General features: G+C 39.9%; 1 protein-coding gene across 3 annotated transcripts; it reads right to left on the bottom strand.

The window, feature by feature from the left end:
- Positions 1–10,308: 10,308 nt before the first annotated feature.
- On the bottom strand, positions 10,309–25,141 carry LOC149936171 (poly [ADP-ribose] polymerase tankyrase-like). 3 transcript variants are annotated; one of them, XM_090154339.1, is made up of 41 exons: positions 24,971–25,141; positions 22,900–23,191; positions 21,690–22,722; positions 21,498–21,620; positions 20,931–21,437; positions 20,627–20,870; positions 20,433–20,550; positions 20,218–20,372; positions 19,947–20,160; positions 19,687–19,887; positions 19,454–19,617; positions 19,277–19,389; positions 18,962–19,216; positions 18,698–18,906; positions 18,388–18,618; positions 18,263–18,319; positions 17,781–17,870; positions 17,393–17,512; positions 17,168–17,320; positions 16,991–17,095; positions 16,889–16,930; positions 16,778–16,832; positions 16,537–16,703; positions 16,401–16,474; positions 16,221–16,345; positions 15,923–16,148; positions 15,627–15,860; positions 15,328–15,556; positions 14,888–15,267; positions 14,546–14,828; positions 14,417–14,480; positions 14,140–14,349; positions 13,762–14,065; positions 13,593–13,698; positions 13,219–13,530; positions 13,038–13,153; positions 12,603–12,955; positions 12,339–12,541; positions 12,167–12,271; positions 11,975–12,095; positions 10,309–11,896 (listed from the first exon to the last, which is right to left on the bottom strand). In XM_090154339.1, exons 2-41 carry the CDS (start codon positions 23,005–23,007, stop codon positions 11,745–11,747), a joined length of 8,061 nt encoding a protein of 2,686 aa, XP_090010465.1. In that variant the 5' UTR covers positions 23,008–23,191; positions 24,971–25,141; the 3' UTR covers positions 10,309–11,744. The 3 variants fall into 3 exon arrangements, with proteins under 3 accessions (XP_090010465.1, XP_090010466.1, XP_090010468.1); XM_090154340.1 differs by lacking the exon at positions 17,781–17,870; XM_090154342.1 differs by lacking the exon at positions 24,971–25,141 and having other exon boundaries at positions 21,690–22,843; positions 22,900–23,018.
- Positions 25,142–25,281: the final 140 nt, after the last annotated feature.

Raw genomic sequence — 25,281 nt, 5'->3', positions numbered from 1 at the left:
TGAAAGTCCCGTGGCTCTCTCGGCGTATGTTACTCCCGTGGCCTTTATGCATCAGCCATTGGATACAGGGGGGTTTGGTACGACTGCCAGTTGAGTTATTTTTGCGAGGAAAAGGGTACCACGGATATTCTCGCATTGGAAAGGGGGAGGGGAGTACTACGGAAATTCTCGCATGGAGAAAAGGGGGAGAGGGTACCACGGTAATTATCCCATGGGAAAAGCGGAGAAGGGGTACCACGGTAATTATCACATGGGCAAAAGGGGGAGGGTAACCCCGGTAATTACCACATGGGAAAAAGGGGAAGGAAGGGCCTTACTGGTTCTACTATGGGGAAAAGGGTACCACGGTAATTATCACAAGGGGGAAAGGGGAAAAGTGGGTACCACGGTAATTATAACATGAGAAAAAAGGGGAGGAACGGTAATTATCACATGGGGAAATGGGGAGTACCTCGGTAATTATCACATGGGAAAATGGGAAGTACCCCGTTAATTATCACATGGGAAAATGGGGAGTACCCCGGTAATTATCACATGGGAAAAAGGGGGAGGTGGGTACCACGGTAATTATAACAAGGGGAAAAAGGGGAGGTAGGGCCTTACTGGGGTGGTTCTACTTTGGGGAAAAGGGTAGCATGGAAATTATCGCATGGGAAAAGGGGAAGGGGGCCTTACCGGAGGAGGTCGACTATGGGGAAAAGGGTGCCACGGAAATATTCGCATGGGTAAAAGGGGTAGGGTGCCTTACTGCGGTAGTTCGACTATGGGGTAAAGGGTGGAACGGAAATTATCCCATGGGAAAAAGGGGTTAAGGGGCGTACTGGGGTGAAGTGCCTCGAAACACACAACTAGCTGAGGGCCCGCCTGTAAGGCGGGCTTCTCGGCTAGTCTATATTATAAAAACCACTTCGTCGTCGTCGTCGTCGTCGTTCGAGCTTTTGGTTAGTCAGTAAGGAAGGCGAAGGTGGGCCGGCGAGGAAAAAGTGACCCGCGGAAAAGAGGGAAACCGAGACTGTCTTTGGCTTCGTTACTGAGGTGGTTCGACTATCTATTTTGAGCTTTTGGTTAGTCAGTAATGAAGGTGAAGGCGGGCCGGCGAGGAAAAAGTGACCCGCGGAACAGAGGGAAACCGACACTGCCTTTGGCATCGTTACTGAGGTGGTTCGACTATCTATTTTTTCAAAATCTGTCGCCCCTGAGAGTTGGGCCGTGTTTGTCTTAGCCCGCAATACACCCGAAATTTTCTCTCTCTCCGCCGCAAAATTCGGAGGGGGGATTGTAAGGGGGATCGTATAGGGTAGTTTCAGAAGGCCTGTGAGATTCTGGAACGGGGAGGGGCGGTGGGTTTCGGGGTCGTTCCGATTTGAAAGTCCCGTGTGTCTCTCGGCGTACGATAGTCCCGTGGTCTTTATGCATCAGCCATTGGATACAGGGGGTTTAATGGGATACAAGGGGGTTTGGTACGACTGCGAGTTTGAGTTATTTTTGCGAGGAAAAGGGTACCACGGAAATTCTCGCATGGAGAAAAGGGGGAGAGTGTACCACGGTAATTATTACATGGGAAAAGCGGAGTGGGGTACCACGGTAATTATCACATGGGCAAAAGGGGGAGGGTTACCCTGGTAATTATCACATGGGAAAAGGGGGAGGAAGGACCTTACTGGGGTGGTTCTACTATGGGGAAAAGGGTACCACGGTAATTATCACATGCATGGGGAAAAGGGGGAGGTGGGTACAACGGTAATTATAACATGAGAAAAAGGGGGAGGAAGGAGGAGGAAGGGCCTTACTGGCGGTACCCCGGTAATTATCACATGGGGAAAAAGGGGAGGTAGGGCCTTACTGGGGTGGTTCTACTTTGGGGAAAAGGGTACCATGGAAATTATCGCAAGGTAAAAGGGGGAGTGGGCCTTACTGCGGTGGTTCGACTATGGGGAAAAGGGTAAAACGGTAATTATCACATGGGAAAGGGGGGGCTATGGGGAAAAGGGGGCCACGGTAATTCTCGCATGGGTAAAAGAGGTTGGGGGCCGTACTGGGGTGGAGTGCCTCGAAACACACAAATAGCTGAGGGCCCGCCTGTAAGGCGGGCTTCTCGGCTAGTAATTTATATTGGTGGCCTCATCGAGACTCGAACACAGATAGCTGGGGGCCCTGTTATCTCCAAAAACCCCACGGCCTACCAACCGAGCCACGCCGTCTTCAGTAATCGTTTGCTTAAAATTTTACCCTTGAACAGTTTTTGTTTCGTGCCCGCCCTATAGGGGGGCGCATTTCTTCCATTGGGGGCGGAACGACATTTCAGGAGAGCTTATGCAGCAGAGAGCATGTTTTCTATATAATAAAACTCTAAGGCCTTTTCGCCCCTCGCCCCTGAAAAGCGAGGCCCCGCTGATGGTGCAGTCTGCGAATCGGACTGAGGATTTGCGGACAACCATATTCCGTTCTCTTTTCGTATCACATAGACTTTTTCGCCCGTCAATTTTCTCCCTCGCCCCTGAATCGCGAGGCCCTGCTGACGGTGCGGTCTGCGGGTCGGACTGGGGATTTGCGGACAACCATATTCCGTTCTCTTTTCGTATCACATAGGCTTTTTCGCCCGATAATTTTCTCCCTCGCCCCTGAATCGCGAGGCCCCGCTGACGGTGCGGTCTGCGGGTCGGACTGGGGATAATAAGTGTGGCACTTTCTTATCGAAACCTTGTTTGGTCAGAAGTAATAAGTGTGGCACTTTCTTATCGAAACCGTGTATGGTCAGAAGTAATAAATAAGTGTGGCACTTTCTTATCGAAACCGTGTATGGTCAGAAGTAATAAATAAGTGTGGCACTTTCTTATCGAAACCGTGTATGGTCAGAAGTAATAAATAAGTGTGGCACTTTCTTATCGAAACCGTGTATGGTCAGAAGTAATAAATAAGTGTGGCACTTTCTATAGCGGTACAAGTAGATTGTTAACTAGTAGTGCCCGTAAAGGCAGGAGAGATAGATCCGTTAGACATTGCAGCAGAGAGCATATAATATTATATAATAATAATAAGTGTGGCACTTTCTTATCAAAACCGTGTATGGTCAGAAGTAATAAATAAGTGTGACACTTTCTTATCGAAACCGTGTATGGTCAGAAGTAATAAATAAGTGTGACACTTTCTTATTGAAACCGTGTATGGTCAGAAGTAATAAATAAGTGTGACACTTTCTTATCGAAACCGTGTATGGTCAGAAGAAATAAATAAGTGTCGCACATTCTTATCGAAACCGTGTATGGTCAGAAGTAATAAATAAGTGTGGCACTTTCTTATTAAAGGGATAGTGACCGAAAAAAAACAGTTGGTCTCATTCGATAGAACTCTTTAACGCGCACGCAGTGCCGTTAATTTCCGCCCCCTCCGACCAACCCCCTTAAAGGGAGAGTTACCGGAAAGTTGATTTCATGAGGGTGGGCGGTGGCCACTCTTTAACATAGGATGGTGAATTTTATATCAAACAATAGGAAATCACATGGGCCAAACAGATTTTTTATTAGTTTGCCCACCCGGGTCAGCTGATGGTGGGCGGCATCCACTCTTTAACTTAGGGTGGCAATTTATTTATCAAACGATAATAAATCACGTAGCCTCATTAGCTTTTGTATTAGTTTGCCTACCTGTGTCTACTAAGGGTGTATATGTTTGTCCACTCTAATACACTGATGTGGAACTAATATTACGGCCTGGGCCGTCTTTAAGGTCCGGAGGTGGCGCTCCCGACGGCCGACGAAGGCAAAAACCAAACTTTTGATTCGCGCCAAAACATGGATTTTAAATTCTTTGAGCATGCCGCCTGGTGCGAGCGAAGTGAGCGCGTGCAGTGGGCCATGACTGGGTGGTACTCATAAGTCCAACTTTTCATAAGACCAGCTGTTCATAATACCAACTACTCATAACGCCAACGACCATAACGCCAACGGCTCATAACACCAACTGCTGGTGTAATGAACAATTTGTGTTATGGGCCGTTGGCGTTATGGGATGCTCATAACGCCAACTCGGTTTCGAGATACAGCGGCAGTTGGCGTTATGGGATGCTCATAACGCCAACTCGGTTTCGAGATACAGCGGCAGTTGGCGTTGTGGTCTGCTCATAACGCCAACTCGGTTTCGAGATAGAGCGGCAGTTGGCGTTGTGGTCTGCTCATAACGCCAAATCGATTTCGAGATACATCAGATTGTTGTATTTATATACCCCGTGCACCGCCAAAGCATTACAGGGGTTACTCATCATCTGTCCTGGTCGAGCCGTCGACCTGTATACAAAGATAGGAAATGCTTCCTAAATCAGATGCACACAACGGTATACACCCGTATACCTGCATCTCCTACTCACGACTCACTCGTGAGTTCGTCAAAATTCACAACGATATAACGCATTACGCGTTCAAGATCGTTGATCGTTTCGTTATCCAGATTGTGGAGTCCATTCTCGCGGATTGGTCTCCTTAACAAATGGTTTGTTCTAGGACAATTACAAACATAGTGCTCTGAGTCTGCTTCCAGAGCGCCGCATATGCATTTGGGCGATGCAATATGACCCAAGTTGAACAGGTAAAGTGGGAACTTACCGTGTCCACTTAGGATTTGCGTCAAATAGTAATTCGTGTTGAAGCTACCATTGACCTTAGGAAAGTACTTCTTAGTTACCTTTCCCTTCTCACTCTCATCCCACGACTCCTGCCACCTTTGAGTCGTCACCTCATTGAGCCACCTTTTGATCACCAACTTAGTTGGCTTCATCTCCTTCACCTCGGGAAGATCGGTTGCTGACTTTGCAAGAAAGTCAGCCCTTTCATTCCCTGCACACCCAGTGTGCGACTTTATCCAAGTAAAGTTGACTTGAGTCTCCATCCGTTTTAACACCTTACGGATATCATGGCATAAACCATGATTGTTTTTATGATTGCTTATTGCGTTAATAGCAAAAAGACAATCTGTAAAAACCGTTGCACCATCACCAGGACGCTGACCATGCGTCCTTAACCAGCAAATACCCTCATATATTGCTACTTGTAACGTCTATGGTTCCATTGCTACCACGTTTGTTTTGTTGTTTTAGAACAAAAAGGGCCTAAACTACAATTGAAGGTCGAACATCACAGCAATCATCTTTGAAATTACAAATATATATCTATATCAGTGGCGGCGTAAGGGGGGGGGGGGTGACTGAAGCGGTCCGCGCCGGGTGCTAGGGTAGAAAGGGGTGCCATTTATCTAAGACAATTCAAATAAATAATTCAATAAATAAATAAAAACATAATTTAAAAATTGATATTAAAATCTGAGGGGGGTGTCACTAAACATTGCCGCCCGGGGAGCCAGCCTTCTTAAGCCGCCACCGATCTATATAATTTCCTGGTATTACATTATGTTACATTAATGCGCATTATAACTATTTATTTAGCTGACTCCAAGTCAACTAGCCGCATTAAACGGCCTCGCGCAGTACGTAAACGATTATTGGATTGGAGTAGTTACTCCAGATATTCTCTCAGTATGGAACCGTTTGAGAAGGACCAACAACGACGTAGAGTCATTCCACGCACAGCTTAATAAGTATGTTAAGGACCCGAATCTCGGTGATTGGAAATACATAGTTATAAATTAACAATATTGGTCGCTTTTTAATGTTAATTAATAATTTTGATATTTTTTATATATATTTTCGATATCTAGAAATCCTGCAAATTCTGGAAGACGCTCTACAAAGAGACCATGCCTGCGCCATTAATGGACAACCAATTAGGTCTGGTTTTAATAGGGTCCACGACGAAAATAATACGTAATATTTATACACCAATTTTGTTCATAAGGGATGTTAATATAAAATAATTGTAGAAGAATTCTAAACATTTCGGGAAGACTCGAGAGAGAGGAAATTTCAGTAGAAGATTTTCTTCAAACGGCCCAGAATTATGTCAATCCAGGAGGGTTGCGTCCACCAGGAGAACCTCGCAGACAACAACGAAACGGTAATATACTTCAATGGCTTTTAAAAGTTTATATAATTACAAAATGTTAATGATTTTGATTTCGTAGCTGCACGAAATCTCCAGGCTGGGGCACGTGTTGTGCGTCGCCAAGTAAGACGCGATAATGTGGCTCCCTTCCGACAACCACGAGTGGCTGCCGCCGCCGCCGCCGATGGACAGCTACCGCCAGCGTTACAATTACTACCAGCCATACAACTGCCACCAGCCTATGGACAACCACCACCTGGACAGCTACCACCAGCTGGACAGCTACTACCAGGCAGACCACTGCCACCAGCTTATGGACAGCCACCAGCTGGGCAACTACAAGCCGCTGGACAACTACCACCAGCAGGACAACTACCAGCCGCTGGACAGCTACCACCAGCCGGACAACTTCTTATCGCCCCAGTCCCACAACAAAACGTCCGGTTAAGAGTGGTACGTGGAGCAAATGGACTGATAAGAGTAGAACTTGTTGGAGCGCCCAATCATAATAATCAGCGAGAACAAAACGTCCAAGTTCCACCGGAGAACGTCCAAGTCCCACCGGAGAACGTCCAAGTCCCACCGGAGAACGTCCAAGTCCCACCGGAGAACGTCCAAGTCCCCCCGGAGAACGTCCAAGTCCCACCGGAGAACGTCCAAGTCCCCCCGGAGAACGTCCAAGTCCCCCCGGAGAACGTCCAAGTCCCCCCGGAGAACGTCCAAGTCTCCCCGGAGAACGTCCAAGTCCACCCGTAGAACGTCCAAGTCCCCCCGGAGAACGTCCAAGTCCCCCCGGAGAACGTCCAAGTCCCACCGGAGAACGTCCAGAGAGAAACGGATGAAATTGAGGTGAAAATTTTATGTTATATTGAAAAAATCAAGGGTTCATAATATTGAAAGATAGTGTTGTTTTTATAGGATGACGGCACTTGTTTCCTGTGCGTTACAAACCCGTCAATTACAATAGCACTTCCCTGCGGGCATGCTGCTTGCCGCACTTGTTTAAGTAGGCCAGAATTAAGGAGAAGATGTCCGTTTTGTCGACGACATATTCAAAGGTTGATCGACACTTAGAGAAAAAGAACTTTTAAATAAAACCCATATTTTGTATATTAATTTTTTTCAATAAAACTTGACCTTTTTCTAATTTTGGTCCTCATTTCACTGGCAGTGGCGTCGCCAGGGTTACCATTTTTTGGGAGGGGGGGGGGGGCAATCTAGGCCAAATATTTATAGTATAACTTACATATGATTAAATGGTGATATATACATATACAGGAGGAAACATTTAGACCAACACTTACAGGACCGGCGGATAATGTGGGTATCGTGGGTAGCCCTACCCACTCGGAATTTAGTACCCACACGGAATTTGATGGCACATATATATATATATATATATACAGGGGCGTCCTCTTGGGGGGGGGGAGAGCCTCCCCCCCCATATATTTTCGGGAGAGTCTCTTTCCCAATTTACTATTTTCGGTGATTTCGCTTTATGTGGTAGATATTTTCTTTAAAATTAAGTCCGATAACGTTAAAAAAATATTATTGGATAGGTTAGGATTCAGCGGACCTACAACTTCGGTTATATCAGTAAATATTAAAATTAAGTATAGTTTTCAGGGTAATTTACGGGATCCCAATTTTCGTGGTTTTATATTTTCGCCTAAAAATCTACATACAGTTCCTTAATTTAAGTCCGATTTTCAAGAAAGTTATATTTTTGAATAGCTGCACGGTTTACATATAACCTAGAGTTGCAAATACGTTCCTTAATTTTAATTCTAAGTAAGGTTTTTTCGGCAGCGTATACGGACCCCTGCAATTTCCAACATTGTAAATCCCCGTGTTTATAGAGGTCTACGCGCCCGTTTCCCTCTAGCGTTTTTCAAGAGTGCGCCGCGCTTTCAACGTATGACCAGAAGTAACAATTAAGTATGACACTGATCGACCTAGTCTTCGGCGTATGACCAGAAGTAATAAGTGTGACCCTCAACGTAACAAATAAGTGTGATCGGAAGTAGCAAATAAGTGTGACCAGAAGTAACTAATAAGTGTGATAAGAAGTAACAAATAAGTGTGATCAGAAGTAACAAATAAGTATGAAACTGATCGAACTAGTCTTTGTCGTATAACCAGAAGAAATAAGGGTGACACTCAACGGCTGACTAGTAGTAACAAATAAGGGTGATCAGAAGTAAAAAATGAAGAGGGACACTGATCGAAGGAATCTTCGATGCTTTCAAAGTATGACTAGAAGTAACAGAGAAGTGTAAATATGTATATATGTGTAACCGTGGATATATTTTGGTTGTGATACCGGCGTTGCAGGTTGCTGTGAAAAGCTCAAACAAACTTAACACATTAGAAGGATTGTGTGTATTCTGACCGTCGTACGTCTTGTTTAACTAAAAATCTCATAACTGTGTATCTCAAAGCAGATCTAAGTTCGCCGTGCAACTGTTGCAAGTTTTTTCCCACGAAATTGATGACTGAATCCCCCTAAAATACTAAATGCGAACCCGCGATTTAAGAAAATGTGTTTTTGATAGCTGTCTCTTTTTTAACCAGCGTTAAGGCAGGTCGATACCAAAATATCCTTTTAGACTTTTAGAAGTCAACACACTATTTGGCGAGCTTTTGAGCCTTTTCATGAGTTGGAGGAGCTAAGGCGCCAATTTTGAATTTGAAAAGGGTCTGGCGACGCCACTGTTCACTTGAAGGAAGTACACCGCCAGAAAAGTTGTACTAGTGTTAAATTTGATTGTATTTCTCTGAAAACCATTTAACGATTAAATGTTTATCTATCTATTTATGAAAAATATTGGTCAATAAGCCGCAGTAGGGCTTCGAGTAAATTAAGCATCGGTACAGAACGAGGTGGTAATGTTAAAAATACACAATTAACGTAAACAAATAATAAAAAATGAAGGCATACAACAATAACCACAGAGTATTTAAGTATGGGTATGCTAAGAAAAGAGGGGAACCTAGAATTTTATAATAGGGGCACGAGATAAAAAATGTTTTAATACGTTTTTCTCAAAATGCCCGACAAAAATTACGTGGTTATTGCTCTCAGGTGACTTGTCGTTACCACCCGAAAATTTGTGGTTTGAGTAGGAGTTTTAACTCTACAGTAGACGCATTGTAGATGTTTTATCAGTTGGCATTATGAGCAGACCACAACGCCAACTGCCGCTGTATCTCGAAATCGAGTTGGCTTTATGAGCAGACCACAACGCCAACTGCCGCTGTATCTCGAAATTAAGTTGGCGTTATGAGCAGACCACAACGCCAACTGCCGCTGTATCTCGAAACCGAGTTGGCGTTATGAGCAGACCACAACGCCAACTGCCGTTAACCCCCGGTATGTATTTATCTACGGTACGGGGGTATATAAATTCACTAGTCCTTGTATCTCGAAATCGAGTTGGCGTTATGAGCATCCCATAACGCCAACGGCCCATAACACCAATTGTTCATTACACCAGCAGTTGGTTTTATGAGCCGTTGGCGTTATGGGAATTTTTAGTTGGGGTAATGGGGAGTTGGCGTTTTGATCCTTACCCCCATGACTGGTGTATAGCGCCGTAATCCAACCTCCTAAAAGTTGAATAACCATGATACTATGTTTACATTATGAAGCAGTACATTAAATTACTATCATTTTGTAAAATTTCGGAGACCGGCTCGAAGGCCAAGTTACAATAAGCACCAAATAAACGTTACAGCGTGAAAGCTTGGAGCAATAGTAAGGAGTCGTGTTGTAAGACAATTTCAATCAACTACAGTCACGCCAGCGGGAGAATAGCAACGTCTTCACGGCGCTTCACACGCGAAAAAAGGGGAGTTTAGTTTGTCCAACCACAAAATACACGTTACACCGAATGAAATAGAAAGTTTATTCTTCCGAGCTCGACTTGGTTTTTCCGGTTGGGCTGGACGACACTAAGTGCGTTTCGCTAGGTACTGTCCTCTAGGTCACGTTATAGAAGGCCCAGCTTGGTTATAAAGAACGGGGCCGGACTTAGCAGTCCGTCAAATGGGCTGCTCATTTGACCGACCAGAATTTCGGCTAAGAGTAGTCGGCCAAATGCACCCCACCCGAAAAAAAGACCGGTGTCGAACCCTTTTTTTAAAGACTCCCAATTAGCATCCCAGTGATACGATTGACAGTTTCAGCATGAAAATGACGCAAACCTTTACATCTCTCCTCGCCCTTGTAGCCAAACATCGGTGAGACGAGTAGACGTTTTTGTTCACATCATTTTCACGAGTTACCAACATGGCGAAAGGTAACAAACGATTTACATACATTTTTTCTTTATTTAAAAAAAATCGTATAATAGCAATATGGTTGAAAACGTTACTTTTATCCCCGTTTTTTATCGGTTTGAAAACAAAAATAAAGGGCGAAGTTAACAAGATCATACTCTAGGTTTTGGAATTTTTTTCCTTAGGGAATCATTTTTGATTTCCAGTCTTTCAATAAATTTGATCACCAAACTATCTTTACCAAGAATGTTAAAAAACTGCGCAATTTGTTTTCACTCTTAAAATACATTTATTTTGTGGTCTCTTGAACCTACTCTGATAATAACTAAACTTACTTCTAGATGATTGCAAAGTTTTTTTTTTTCAATTATGTTTCTATTCGTTCATTTTTGTTTAATTTAAAAGTATTAAGACCAACTCAATGTGTAGAATGTTATGTAAAATTAAAGTAATCACTTAAAATTATTATTCAAATAAAAGGGTTAATTTAAAAATAAATCACATTTCTTATCAGTTTACTAAAGTTGAAGGCAGATAAAATAAAGTATTACCAACAGAAATGCTTGGGTGGCTTTAGTTTTATCTGTTTGATTTTACGTGAAAAATCTTTTTACCCTAATTTCTTAAACGCGTATAAAACATTTTATTTTTTTTTATTATAAGATATCGGTGACCATTAATTTCCTATTCATGTTACAAACCTAAGTAAACAGAGCAGATATTGCATTAAGTCGGATAAAAGGGGTAAAACCGCAAAGCATTAGGCAATAAATTTATACTAAAATAAGCTTATTGATTTTGAAAATTTGATTATGATAATAATAACAATAATTTATAAAGTAAAACAGATGAACATTTTTTAGGTCAAATGTTAAAATCTATATAATACCAACCAAAATTTTGCTTTATTTTTAAAAAATAGAACTATAAAATAGGTTCAAATGAACTGGCAATTTTAAATAAAATCTGGGTATATAATTAAAAGAAATATCTGCTCTGTAAATGTCTTTCTTCTTGCATGCCATTTCGATTAAAAAGTGGAATAAGATTCTAAAGCTAATTATTTTCAAAATAAAAATACCGGTAAAATTAAAAATTCTAAACGGGGAAGATATGAATATTACAGCAATAATAATTTTTAGACATAAAATCGGCCATTCTTTTGTTTTCAACATGTAAAAATCGTGCAATACTGTCCCATTGTCATAATATTTCTTAATATAACACTGACTTTAAAACAATGACAAGGGGTGGATGGGTGTGGTTTAAGGGCAGGGAAAATTGGGGAAGGATTTTTTTCAGAATCTTCTATTACAGGGATCAGGGCCATTTTAAATCCTTATGGCTAGCTTTTTTTTATTTCATTCTCTTTAAATACTTTTTTTGTAACCTTGAAGATTTTTAAAATGATTTTCTTTGCAACGCAAGTTCAGTTTGTCACTACGTTTGACTATGCGGTTTTTTTATCATTTCTTATTGATCAAATTGCACAAGGTATCTGAGAGCCACTTGTTCCTCTCTCTGAATTATATATTCATTATGGGCCAAATACCTGTACAATGACCTTGAATCGCTCTTCGTTGGCTCGCTAATTTCAACTGGAGGACCCAATGGAACTGTTACCCCTATTAAAAAGATCAATATTCCCAGAAACTTAGAATAAGGCAGTTAGCTTAGCATATCTAAGGGATATTGTTACTCACCCCTCCAAGTGACCGAACAAGTTGGGTCTGGTTCTCTCCTACCAACTGCTTTGAAACTATCCGATCCGTCTGGGTTTAAGGTATCCGATAATGTTACTTCTTTTATATGCCCCAATGCAACCTAAATTTCAAAAAGGAATTTTTATAAAAATTAAACGGAAGACTAAATTAGCCTAAATTAAATCATAATACCTGACAGAGAAGCATAAAATTTGGCTTTCGCTTTGTAGGTCCACTTGAGTAGGAATAAGTAGAATAGCTTCTACTTTTTTCAAACATATCGGCCAAATAAATTCCCTGTGCGTAAAATATTGGTTTAATTGGAGGATTCCTAAATTTTCTGGTATAGATAAAACTTTCTCACTTGTCCAAAAAGCCCCCCTGAAGTACATACAGCATCATAGGGAGCTACGCGCAAGCCAGTAGCCAGAATACCTAGTAAATTAGGTCCAGGAGTTCCGTGCCATAGCAAAAAGTTATTTGTTAAACCACTAGACTCTAGGCGCTCAGTTTCCCCTTCTCGACTTAATCTAAATATTCCTGCCACAGAAATATTTTTTTGGGAGGCTGAAATTCAACAAAATAACAATTAAGAAATGTTAAAGTTTTTTTTTGGAAATTAACTCACCAGTATTATAAATATACTGCAAAATAAGTTGAGCTTCGGCACTTTCAGGCTTTAAGAGTTCTAGCTTACAATGAAGACATCTGTAAACATAATCCGCAGGATTAACCTCATCGGCTTTACTGCTAGCAGCAACCAAAAGTTGTCCCGCGACTTCCAGATGCAAAAGGTTGTGTAGAACATGTTTTTTAGCTTGAACATCACTCAAAGTGATCAATGGCATTAGTTTTTCATATTGGTAGCCTTCAATTGGAACTAATTGAAAGAAATCTTCACTCAATTCTAATAGCTGATTCGTTAACTGTCCATAATATGGATCGGTAGTGGGCACTTTGGCTTGTTGATTTATCAATGCTCTAATAAAAACATTAATTTATTTGTAAAAGAAACATACTGAAGATATAACCAAGTAAAAAAGTATGAAATAGTAATTCTTACTCAATTTCACTTAACGTTCTTTCCGCTCTTTTCAAATTTTCTTGGTTTAGCTGCTGTAAGGCCTTTTCTGGTACGCTATATTCTGCTAGAGAGTTCTTAAGTTGCTTATAATTTAGCTGAAAGAAAATTTAAAATAGTTAGTCTAGCCTTACCAAAAAAATTATGGAAATTTGAAACATACCAAATGCCATAAGAGATGCTCTAGGGACTTTGGCAACTTTGAAGGAACCTTCCTAGGAAGATTGACTTTAACCTCAGAGAGGGGCAGCCTCTTTCGTTTCTCCAGACTAACCAGCCGATATTTCTTTGGTTGGGGAATAAACTGTTTTATATTGTCCCAGGAATTGCCACTTTTGCTTTTAAATATTTTACAAAACTCTTTGACAGCCTCTTCGAGTGTGGCAAAAGGAGTTTTTTGGTGTTGCCCATTGTCACCCACTCTTCCCCAATTTGTGAACAAAATAATAAGGTCACGCGCAGGATGGCGTATAACCTATAATTTAGTCACCATTAATATAAAAAAAAAAAGTTTTACACATACGCAATACAAATTACCTGCATCTTGTAATAATTGTAGAGTCCCATATTTCCATAATTCATATCAACCATGGTCAGCAACACATCGTATGGCAAATTTTGACCCGGATCAACAACCACCTCCCTAAATATCAAAGTCATTAGAGACAGTCACATTTAATTAAAAAAAAATTATTTATCCACTCACCCAACTCCGGCAAATCCTGATTTTGGATCCGGAATGTTTCGTTCAACTTGTTCTTCAAGTCTGAGGGTCTTCAAGGCCAAACTGCAATCCCTCTTGAAGTCAAATTCATTTTTCACCACTTCTTTCTTGTCATCTGTTGATGCCGATGCTGCACCAGCAACTAGTTCTCCAGCAAGTGAAGTAGGCATAGACGGAACATTATCAGTTACAGGAGTAAAAGCTTCAACTGGAACTTTAGTTTTATTTTCTGGAGAAACTTTCAACAATGATTCTAGCGTTTCCACCAAGTTTTGAGTTCCTCTTCCTATAAAGAGTTTATTTTTAACAATCAACCAACAAAGTCAATATTAGTGAAAGAAGAATATCCACATTTATTACCTGTGGCTAGATTTTTTGGAGTAAGACCGCCGGTATCAGGAGTATCCAATGGAGCGCCCAGTCGGGCTAAAAGTTGAAGCAATGACGATGTCGCCACGTAGCTGTAAGTCGGTAATGGAGCCACAGCATGGTGGACAACAGTCCACCCTTGCATGTCCTGGCGAGATAAATCAGCATCGCTAGTTTTACGAAGGTTAGCATCACTATATGCTAAAAAATCAACAAAACTTTGTATTAATATTTTTTCACATGAAAATCTATTCTGTTAAACAAGCACCTCTATTTTCTTCCTGTGGGTTGTACTTTGGATTGAGCAGAAGTTTAACCATTTTAAGGTTATTCTAGAAAATGCAACGATAGTTTATTTCACTTTTAAAAGATGTATCTAGCCATTTATTTATCTTACAATTCGAGCCGCGTGCATTAGAGGAGTTCTTTGTAAATCATCACAAAAGTCAACATGGGCGCCGTGAGCTAATAGAAAACGCGCAACATCCAGATTTCCCGCATAAACAGATCTCATTAAAGGGGATAGCCTGGTAGCTCCATAACCTGGATTACTACCAGGTTCTTCATACAAGTTAAGGGTTAAAAGACAAGACACCCCAGGATAAGGAGATTCACGGATTGGATAAGATGTTAACACATTTGGAGAAGCTCCAGCATCTAAAAGACTTTTACACCAGGCCCTTTAAGAAAACAAAAATATATAACCAGTAAAGGGTGGGAGTAAGACTGATTATCATACTTGACTGCATAAGGAAAATCCTCAGTGCCCAAGTTCCAGAATAGAGCTGAAAATGGTGTTCTGTGAGATTTATCTGGGTCAGACTTCACTACAACTGTGATACCCATCAAATCAGTGAAAAAATGGCACAGAATGTGATTCCAGTTGATAGCAGCGTATGTTAAAACGGAACACCCATGTTCATCCCTAGCCATGGGAGGAACTCCTTTATCCAAGAGAGCCTGAGCCACTTTGAGCTGCAAATCTTCTTGCTTTCCTGGACGAGCTTCCATGGCTAAAGTATGAAGCATGCTGTGCTTATCACTGTAGAGAGTCCAGCCATGCTTCACGCGACTGATTAGTTTCAAAGCCAACTGATATTTTTGGCATTGAAGGGCCGCCTACAGAAAACCAAAATCTTCAGAACATGAAATTAAATAAAGGCAGGCACTTGTTTTTACTTGTATCGCTAGTGTAAGTCCTTTTCCAGTAGATTCTAATTGATCGAGCATTAGGTACAAAATTCCTTGCCAGTCACGGTTAATTGCTTCCTTTAAAATTGAATGTGGCCGTTTGGGAGCCTTACGAGCTTCAATATAGTGCCATTGCCACATTTTGGGGGTTCCTTTTGGGGGCGAAATCACATCTGCCATGCAATTAGAGTTTCCTTGTAGTAATGTTAGCGAACAGCTACATTATTCAATTAAAGACAATTTAGAATAAAAACGATTTAAACTTATCAATATCGAATAAGATATACCCTTCGTGTCCATTCAAAACAGCTAAGCCTAAAGGTGTATTTCCATGCACATCTCTTGGATCTACATTTTTCATTTTTTGGGATAAATGAAGGCAACAAATCGTAGCGCCACGATTAGCTGCACAATGCAATGGAGTTTGACCAAAATGATCGGCAGTGTCCACCACACCATTCATGTGAATAACTAACAAAGTGACTAGCTCAATTGGGTCATGTTGGCTCGTATCATCAGGTCTAAGCAAAAAACACAAATAATTATTATTATTGGATTTGCATCTAACATTTATTCAACTTACTTTTCAATACTAATGAAGGCGTAATGTAATGGCACTCTTCCACGGTTATCCACCACATCAGTTTTAGCTCCTTTGGCAAGTAAAAGCTCCTCCACCCCAAAGAAAGCATCTGTTAATCCCAAATTGCTGTTTACAGCCAAATGAAGAGCAGTTCTTCTATCATTGTTGACAGCATTTATTTCAATACCACCAGTTTCAATAAGAGCTCGGACTGTACTGACCACTTCTACAAAAACAAACAAATTTGATACTGACGAAAACACATCAGTATCACTCTTAATATAGAAATGATAATAACCATGACTTTGATGAACGACAATGTAGTGAAGGGCATTATTTCCATCAGCTGGATTAACTTCTGCAACGCCTTTCAAACTTTTACTCTTAAACAGAAGTTCAGTGACACCTAGCAACTTTGAATTTCTAAAATAATCAAAGAATATTGTTAAATGGAAAAAAGGTTATATTATATATTTACCTAGCTGCAAGGAGAAGAGCAGAAAGATTGTTATCAACTGGGCTTCTTATATTAACATTAGCTCCGGCTTTTATCTAGGGTTTTTAATTATTAGTTAAAAAATGAAACCTGATATTAATAATTCAAAAACAAATACCAGGGCTTCTGCTACCGAGCCATTTCCGTGTTTAATTGCCACAAGGAAAGGAGTTCTTCCACAAGAATCTAACGGATCTAAGCTGGGAGGTTTTGCAGCTAGAAGCAATTCCATAGCAGTTCTCTCTTCACACATTGCTGCCAAATGCAGGGCTGATGAGGCATCATCTAAAAATGAAAATTAACAATTGATAAAAGTAGAACCCAAATACAATAGATTTTATTTAAAAACATATGCGAACCTTGGGGCTTTTTAACTACTTTAGAAATATCCGATTCCAAATCTGTTAACAAACTCTAAAACAAAATATTTTTTAGTATAAAATATAGTCCACTTTAATTTATCAATTTACTCTGATTAGCTGTATAAGGCACACGTGACTTGCAACTTGTTTCTATAGTAAAAATGAACTATAATATTTATTGATCTAGATCTACTCCTAAAAATAACATACGCAGGTTGACAGAAGTTTCAATGCTAACAGAAGAGGGGTGAAGCCATCGCGATTGTAGCTTTGAGCCATCATCAAAAGCACTTGACGCGGGCATGTTTCATTAGGCTAAAAAAAAATTAACAAAGACTGTTATAAAATAAGACAAATTTGCATCAAAGTCAATCAAAAGCTCCTTACAGAGTGCAAAATAGCTTCATACAGATCTAAAATATCTCGATTGGCTGCTTGACGAACTAATGAATGCAGAATAGTTTCATCGGCAGACTCAACATGCCCAGGAGACAGAACGCAACCAGCTTTCATAAACTCCTGGACAAGGACCAAACTTCCCTGAAAATTTCATGAATACGTATTAATAGGATGACTTTGCAGAGGTTGACTACATTATTTAAAAGTTCTTACTCGTTTGACAGCCAAAGTAAATGGAGTTTCTCCTTCGGAATTTGCAACTTGTGCTGCACAACCATTTCCTAGTAGCAGTTCAGCCACTCTTTCAGCAACCATATCATGCTCATTATAATTCTACAACAGACCAATATTAAAATCTCACAGTTTTAATAAAAAAGAATTAAATATTTTGTTAGAAAAGCAAAGTATTCAGAGAATTATTAAATCAAATTAATTTAGAAAAGTGTTATGTTGTAAATTAAATATTCTAAAGCGTGCATGAACTATTCACAAGACAAGAAGCGTGCTCACTGCGTAATGAGGATGAACAATGATTCAATTAATTTGCATAAAACCTATGCATGTTATAGAACAGCTTCCATCAAGAGAAAAATAAACCTACTTCTGCCAGGAACCTGACCTCTTCTTCATGTTGCAGGGACCAATCTGGATCATCTACATTAGCCAGCCTTTCTTCCTCAGAATCCCACAGCTTATGGCCACATTAACAAATTTGGATAATTTAATTTAATTACACAGGTTGAGGAACAATGTACATGAAAATAATTTTTAAATTTAGACGGAAAGAGCTAAGCACTTAATACACCATGGGTTTTAACAAAAATGGGAGCAATTTATTAGAAGAAACTGACGTGAATTTTAAGCAGCTTTCACAGACCCCTATTCCCTATGTTATATCTGTAATTGTTATAATAGTGAAGAGCACATACTATTTTACCAGTTAATGAAATGAGAAGCTAATAAAATAATGCGGTACAACATGCAAACTAAACCATTCATTGCAAATTAATAAACAAGCACTATTTCACATAGTCCTTCTGCAATTTCTTAACTAACATTTAAAAACTATCTCAATACACTTACCCTTTCATGTTGTAGGTGTGACCTATGCCTCACTTCAGATAGAACCAAATGATGAAGCTAAAGAATGGACATGATGTAAGAAACTATGCAAAATATAATTATTTTAGAAATTTTTCTACACTTACAGCATTATTTCCTTTAGAATCGGTCTTGGCACAATTACATTGGAATTTCTCAACCAACAGGCGCACTCTCTCCATCATAGATGGTGTCATTCGAGCATGAACCGTTTGCATAAGTAATGTTTTACCATCTTCAACATCAACACTGACATTTATATCGGCTCCGGGTTGAGAAAGCAGGAAATCAACCAATCCAACATGACCTTTGACAAAGGCTACGCTCAATGGAGTTAGCTGGAACCAAAATTAATTTCACTATGTGCTAAGCATTTACAGATGATTGTGACTAAATTTCAACTCATATTGAACTAACTTTCCATTCATTGGCCAAAAGTAAAGAGGCTCCAGCTTCCGCCAATAATTTCAAACAGAAATACCAGCCATAAGCAGCGGCGTAATGAACTAATGTGTTCCCAGATGAATCAGTGGCATTGGGGTCTGCACCGAGTCGCAATAAGTACGAGGCCACATGGGCATGGCCATCCATTATGGCATGAGTCAGAGCAGTTCTTTGCTTTTTATCTGTGAAAGAAAAACTTGTTAAATAATTTAACTTAAAAAAAGACAAAATATTTACCCCTAGCTTCTACTTTGGCTCCATTTTGAACCAATATATTTACAACATTAAAATGGCCTTGCTGGGCTGCCAGCATCAGGGCTGTCATTTTATCTTGAGGAGCACTTAATGTTTTCTCTGGGTCAGCGTGAAATTGAAGCAATTTCTTGACCACTTCAACATGACCCTGTTCAGCTGCCAAATGTAACGGTGTATAACTGTGTTTATTGGATAATTCCTTAAGTTTATTCTTTTCATCATCCTCAGTTTTAAATCCTTTTAAATAAAAACATTGTAATTTTTCATCAATGTGTACACTGATTAATAAATTTATACCAGATGCTGAATGGTGTTTAAGTATAAGATCTACGTTGGCCAATCTGCCGGCTCTACAAGCCAGATGCAAAGGCGTATTACCTTCAGAGTCCACTTCGGTTAACTGAACTCCTCTATTAGCAGAAACACAAATATTTCATAAAGACTGAAAATTCCATGAATATAATAACTTTATACCTAGACAGTAGTAGTTTCAAGGGTCCAGGACCTTCGCACACGGCAGCATAATGGACAGGTTGCCAGCCATTTTTATCAACAATACTGTGATGAACAGTGGCAGATAAAAGAGTAGCCAGATATTTAGAGTTTGGGTTGATGGCGGCACAATGCAAAGGAGTTATCTATAAAGAATATACACATATTATTACTTGAAATCAATAAATTTATCTATACATAATGATGGTACCCACCCTTCCATTGTCAATGGATTTTTTTATAACCGATTGTGGTTTAAATTTTGACAATGGTTGGTCTTCAAGAAGTAAAACATCTTGATGTAATGAATTAAAACCAAATCCACCCTTTTCAAAAGCTTCTTTGACTAGTTGGCCAGCCAATTTACGGTGACCATTGCGAACCGCATCTACTATCACCCTACGAATAAGGTTCCTCTGCAAAGTGTAAAGCTTTAGTTACCATCCATTAAGGCCACGAATTTTTTTACAATTACAATCGATTCGCAGACATTTCCTTCAGACAGAACATCCAATGTATCTAGAGAGATTCCATTTCTTACAGCTATTTGTATTACTGTTTGATCATCAGTACATGGGTAGGATTGTTGATATTGGTACTGGTCCTTGAGAAGGGCATTGTTACCTTCGCGACTACCACGTGAAACATTTACATTTTTCATGTAATGACCAAACATATTTGAATTGCCTCTAAAATAAGCAAATAAATTAAATTAAATTAAAAGATAGGCATAAACTCTTTCGTACCTTCCACTGTCATCCTCTGTCAATAAAATATCAGGAGGTTTAGCATAGTTTCTCTGTTTTGCTTTGAGAAGAGCTCTTATTAGTTGATGATCTTCACGAAGCACAGCGTACGTGTAGGCATCATAAGCAACGTGAATACTCCTAGTGACTCTCAGCTAAAAAAAACAATTTTCTTAGGTAACCTTTGATAAAAATTGACATCTTACTACACATACAGAGCAAACATTTTTGGTGTCTGCTAATAAGGCCTGCAGAAGTGTATGGTCACTCAGTAAGACAGCTCTAATTAAGAGTCGACTATGAGCTGAGGTTGAGATAAAAGGTATAGGAAGACTACATGGCAAAAAGATAAAAATGAGTTGTTGATAAATGAGATCACAATAATAAAATTTGTATTAGGATTTCTAACTTTGTTTCAAAGGTTGGGTCTTTTTCAAAGACAATAACTTTGGGATTTGGTTGTAATCGCTCGGCTTTAATAACCTTCTTCTTTGAAACTGCTGGAGTAACCTTCTTTTTGACAGTTTTTTGCTTCGAAGCGGACAGAGATTTAATTGTAGAACCAACGTGGTTTGGAGTTACTCGATTATTTCTTTTGGAGGAAACTGTTCCTTTTCCCTTCACTGATATCACCGCATTTTTTTGAGCGGTAACTAAATAAAAACATGAATTTGGAAGTTCGCTATATTTACCACCGTTTAAAAGAATTTTACCTTTCATCTTTGCCCTGGCAGTGGCTCTAGCTCTTGCTCTGACTTTCATGACAGCGGAAGGAATCTTTGCCTTTTTGTTTTTTTCGCTAGTTTCTTTAAACTGAGCTTTGGAAATTCGTTCAGAGGCTTTTCTAGGTCTGCCTCTCCCTCTGTTATTAGTGCTATTGGTTTTCAAGCTGCTGCTACTTGAGACACCGGAAGAGCCAGAAGTAATACGAGAGGATGAACGACTTGCTGATTTTGGAGTGTGTTTGATTTTGCTGGGAGCTTCGAGTTGTTTTTGTTTTTTCTGTTGCTGAAGCACTTCCTCTTCTTCCTCCTTGCCCACAAAAGAAACATCAACTCCATCTTTAGAAACTGCCAATGGATCTGGCACATCCATTCCATTCTCCACATTGAGAGCTCTCTGAAGAATATTCTCTGTTCGTTGCTGTTCATCTTTAGGTAACAAAAATTTGCTTTTGTCTGCCCGTTTCATTCGTAGGTTTGTTAAAATACATTCAAAATCTGAAACCAGAATCATGATAAGACAGCCGAACTTTATAAAATAGTGCATATAAATCTTACCAGTATGATCATAAAAATCTGGGGTGTAAAGATCTGGTCTCTTGTCATTGTTCATCCACTGTATTTTGAAACGTTTACTGCTTTTGTAAACATTTTGGGCAGTGCGACAAACGAAAAAACCACCTAAATTAAATCGTAGCAGTCAGATAAGAATGGACAAATTATAAGAAAAAAATTATCTTATTACATTACCATTTTCATTTCTGACTGCCAAAAAGTCTCCCCTCTGAAATACAAGAATCTTTTCATCTGAATTCTTGTTGACATGTGGAGATGATGTATGCCGTAATATGGCTGGAATGACCGGAGGGCTAGGTGACTGAAAGGGTTGGTGTTGAAGTCGTACCCTTTTTCCTGGTCTTATAAATTCATCAGAGGATGGGGAAAGTGGTGGCGGACTGATAGCTTCGACTTTCTGTCTGTTAACTCTCTTTCTCTTATTTGTCACGGGTGTGGTTGTATTTAAAGATGAGGAGGCTCCCACGGATGGGGTCACCGAGGCCGAACTAGGAAGAGGAGTGGGTTGGGAAGGAGTGTTTGTGTTCGAACTGGGAGTCACAGCTGCATGGGCATGGTCTCTATTATGATAATGGTGATGATGAGATGATTGTGAGCCATGATAATGATGCCGAGTCGAGTTAGCACCAGCAGTTAAGGACGACTTAGCGTTGGACAATGGGGTGATTTCAGCCAGTGATGAAACGATGGATGTGGGAGTAGGTTGGGAGCGTTTAGCTAACACAGGTGCTTGTGAAAGAGCAGCTCCAGAACCAGCAGCTAACTGTTGCTGTTGTAAATTATGTTGATGGCTAGCTACAGCCCCAGGAATCAAAGTTGCCGAATTTTGAGCCCCTCTTTTAGTAGTTGAGGACTGGTTAGACGTGGCAAATCCTGGTGAATGAGACCCCTTTGGACTTTTGGTCGCTGCGGGTCTTTCCCTATCATTATTGACTGAAGAGGGGGGCGAATGTCGCGTTATTCTTCTCTCCAATGACATTCCTGAATATGCCATTCCACTAGAAGCAGAGGGAACTGAAGGTGTCAAAGTGGTCATTCCAGCAACAGTCCCTCCAGTGGCTGCCGGTGGAGAAACTGGCACCATGGCAGGAGAGTGTCTTCTTGGACGAGCGTTTGAAATAGAATGATGATGTTGCCTTGGGGTGCGTGTACCCCCTTCACCACTAACAGTGGTGGATTTCATGGCTTGCCTTTCCATTTTGGCTAACTGTAAGAAGCCACCTTTTCTTTTAAAACTCAAGTTGCTTCAAATTTTATAGTGTTTTTAAATTTTCATATAATCTTCAATACTATTTCCCACTTTATAAGAGATACTAACCTAATTTACTCTAATGAAAAAGATTAAACATTAATCATTTAAAAACATTTTCTACGTTACAAATACCTGAGTGTGGCTGGCTACATTCTGGGGGTTATTTGAAACTCTGGCATTTGGGCTTACATTATCCATTTCGCAACCATTAGTTTGTTGCTTTCCTTGCTTGCTTTCCATGCCGTTGCGCAAGAAAATTCAGTATTATCTATAGTCACAAAACCTGCCTCCAGGTTCACTGCCACCACTTTCAACACTTTTCATAAGAATAAAATGTCTGTAGATTTCTTCTGAACGACATAAGACGAAACTTTTATATGGCAATGTACAATTTTACAGCCTTAAACTATCAGCTGACTAGTTTCTGGAAAAGATGTAAAAAAATTGGTTTCAACTATTTCTCACAATCTCTAGGTGAAAGGATTGATACACGATTTTGTGAAAAGTACCCAAACTAAATTAACTTTGATTTATCGCTGTCACGTTAAGAGTGACTTATAGAAGTTGGACGCGCTTTCGTATACAATCTTATCTCAAAATGTTGATTCTAAACTGGATCAAAACTCCCCCATCTAATTTCAAAAAAATTGTGCTTTTAAAAAAAAATACTATTCCTCTGGAACACTAGCTTCTAAATTCTCCCATAAAGACCCATCAAAAAGCCAATATTAGAACTAGCCGACAGTCTATAATTATATTCCATGAGTGTGCCAGTTAGTTAGGTATGGAGTGTCGTATAACTGTCATAGATTGTAACATTGAAAGTTGGGCCAGCTTTCGGCAGCTCTGCCTCCTACAAGGTTTATTTAGGAGTAGAAAAACCTTGTTGAAGCAGTGCAGTGGCGTAGCCAGAAAGGGGGCACCCCCCCAATGCACGATTGTGTGATGAAAGGAATTGTGAGGCCCTGCACCAAAATTGTTTCAACACTACAGGCGTGGTGCTATACCGTTGTATATAATTATCCTACCACTAGATTAAATTGTAACAGAATAACGTTATGATCAATATATGGATCCAAATTTATTTCCCAGAAAACAAAAACTATATATTTAATGAATTCCAAAATTTTGGCCATTTGAATTTTATGACATATTAAATTACTAGACAATTGGGGGGGGGGGGGTACCTCCAGTTGGGAACCCAAAAATAAAGCAAGAACCCATACAAAAACAAAGCAGTAAAAGTGGTAGGAAAAAAAAATTCAAACAAAGCCAGAACAATAGATGATTCCCAAATTTCAAATCCCTAATGTATGGAAAATCGAAATTAATTTTTCTTTAACAATATTACGTGTTCGTGGGTGAAGTTTACCCCAAAAACAAACAGATTCAGCGCACAAAACGGGAGGTAGACGCCTACGCAGTAGGAGGTGGGCCCTTTTCATAACTCCTCAACCCTGCAAAATGACGTGACAAAACATGTATGGCAGAGCCGTTGGGTCTACTATGACTTCAATCAATTTACAACGATCTTCAAATAAGATTAAAGAATTTAGGCCTCGCACCTTGATACTTCTAAATGTTTCAGTTTTTCTGCGGAAGGGGGGAGGGGAGACTGTGTTTCGGTGGATAATATAGAACCATTGGAAGGCGGGAAAAGGGTATTATTTACAACGCGGTGGTGATCGCGCCAAAGCATTCCACAAAAAAAGTCCTAAAAAATTTCAATACCATTGCCGAAATTTGAAATTACCAAAAATTACAGTTAAGGACTTCAATCCATCACTACACTAAACGCCTTCGTATACAGATGAGATGAAATTTAAAAAAAAATTCTAATAGAAACAAATGCCTACCGAGATTTAACTAAATCGAAAATGGGAAGAGTTAAAATTATTCCTAGGCCTAAACGTTGTTTCTATCTAAAGGTTCGAAACAAACAGCGCGGGGCCAGATTTTCCATACTTTTTCCCGATGCTTCGTACAAACTTACAAAGCCATAAACCCTAACCCAGCTTTATTAGCCTAGACCCCCTCGTAGAATTATGGTATACTGGCTCGGGACGGGAGTAAAAATTGAACAGAGCGTGCACCATTGTTTTTTTGCATAGCCAAGAATTTGAGGGATGTTTCGCGTGGAAACATGAATCTAGCGATATAGATCGCTAATTCTACAAATTAAAAGAAACGATTGCACATTTACCTTGTAATAAACCGAATCAATATCCAATTCACTGATGTAAATCCTCCATTATAACTTAAATACTCGAATACTTCGCATTATGCTTCGCGAGGCCAGCCGCTATCCCGTCGGCCATTTTCACGAAGTTTAATAATTTCGTTCCGCTACCATAGGAGTCGCCACTCTACGGTAACAGAGCAAGGCAGTGAACAGAGTGAGTGGAATAGAAAATTTGTCTCGGGATACGGTTGGGTTCATTGGGTTGGACTATTCACTTCCGGAAATTAATGTGAGCCTCATTTATTGAAATACTAGGTCGTTTCAAAAACCGA

This window comes from Leiobunum rupestre, chromosome 7 (assembly GCF_980474605.1).
Source record: "Leiobunum rupestre chromosome 7, qqLeiRupe1.1.hap1, whole genome shotgun sequence".
NCBI classification, from domain to species: Eukaryota; Metazoa; Arthropoda; class Arachnida; order Opiliones; family Sclerosomatidae; genus Leiobunum; species Leiobunum rupestre.
This window is presented reverse-complemented; position numbering and strand designations above follow the sequence as displayed.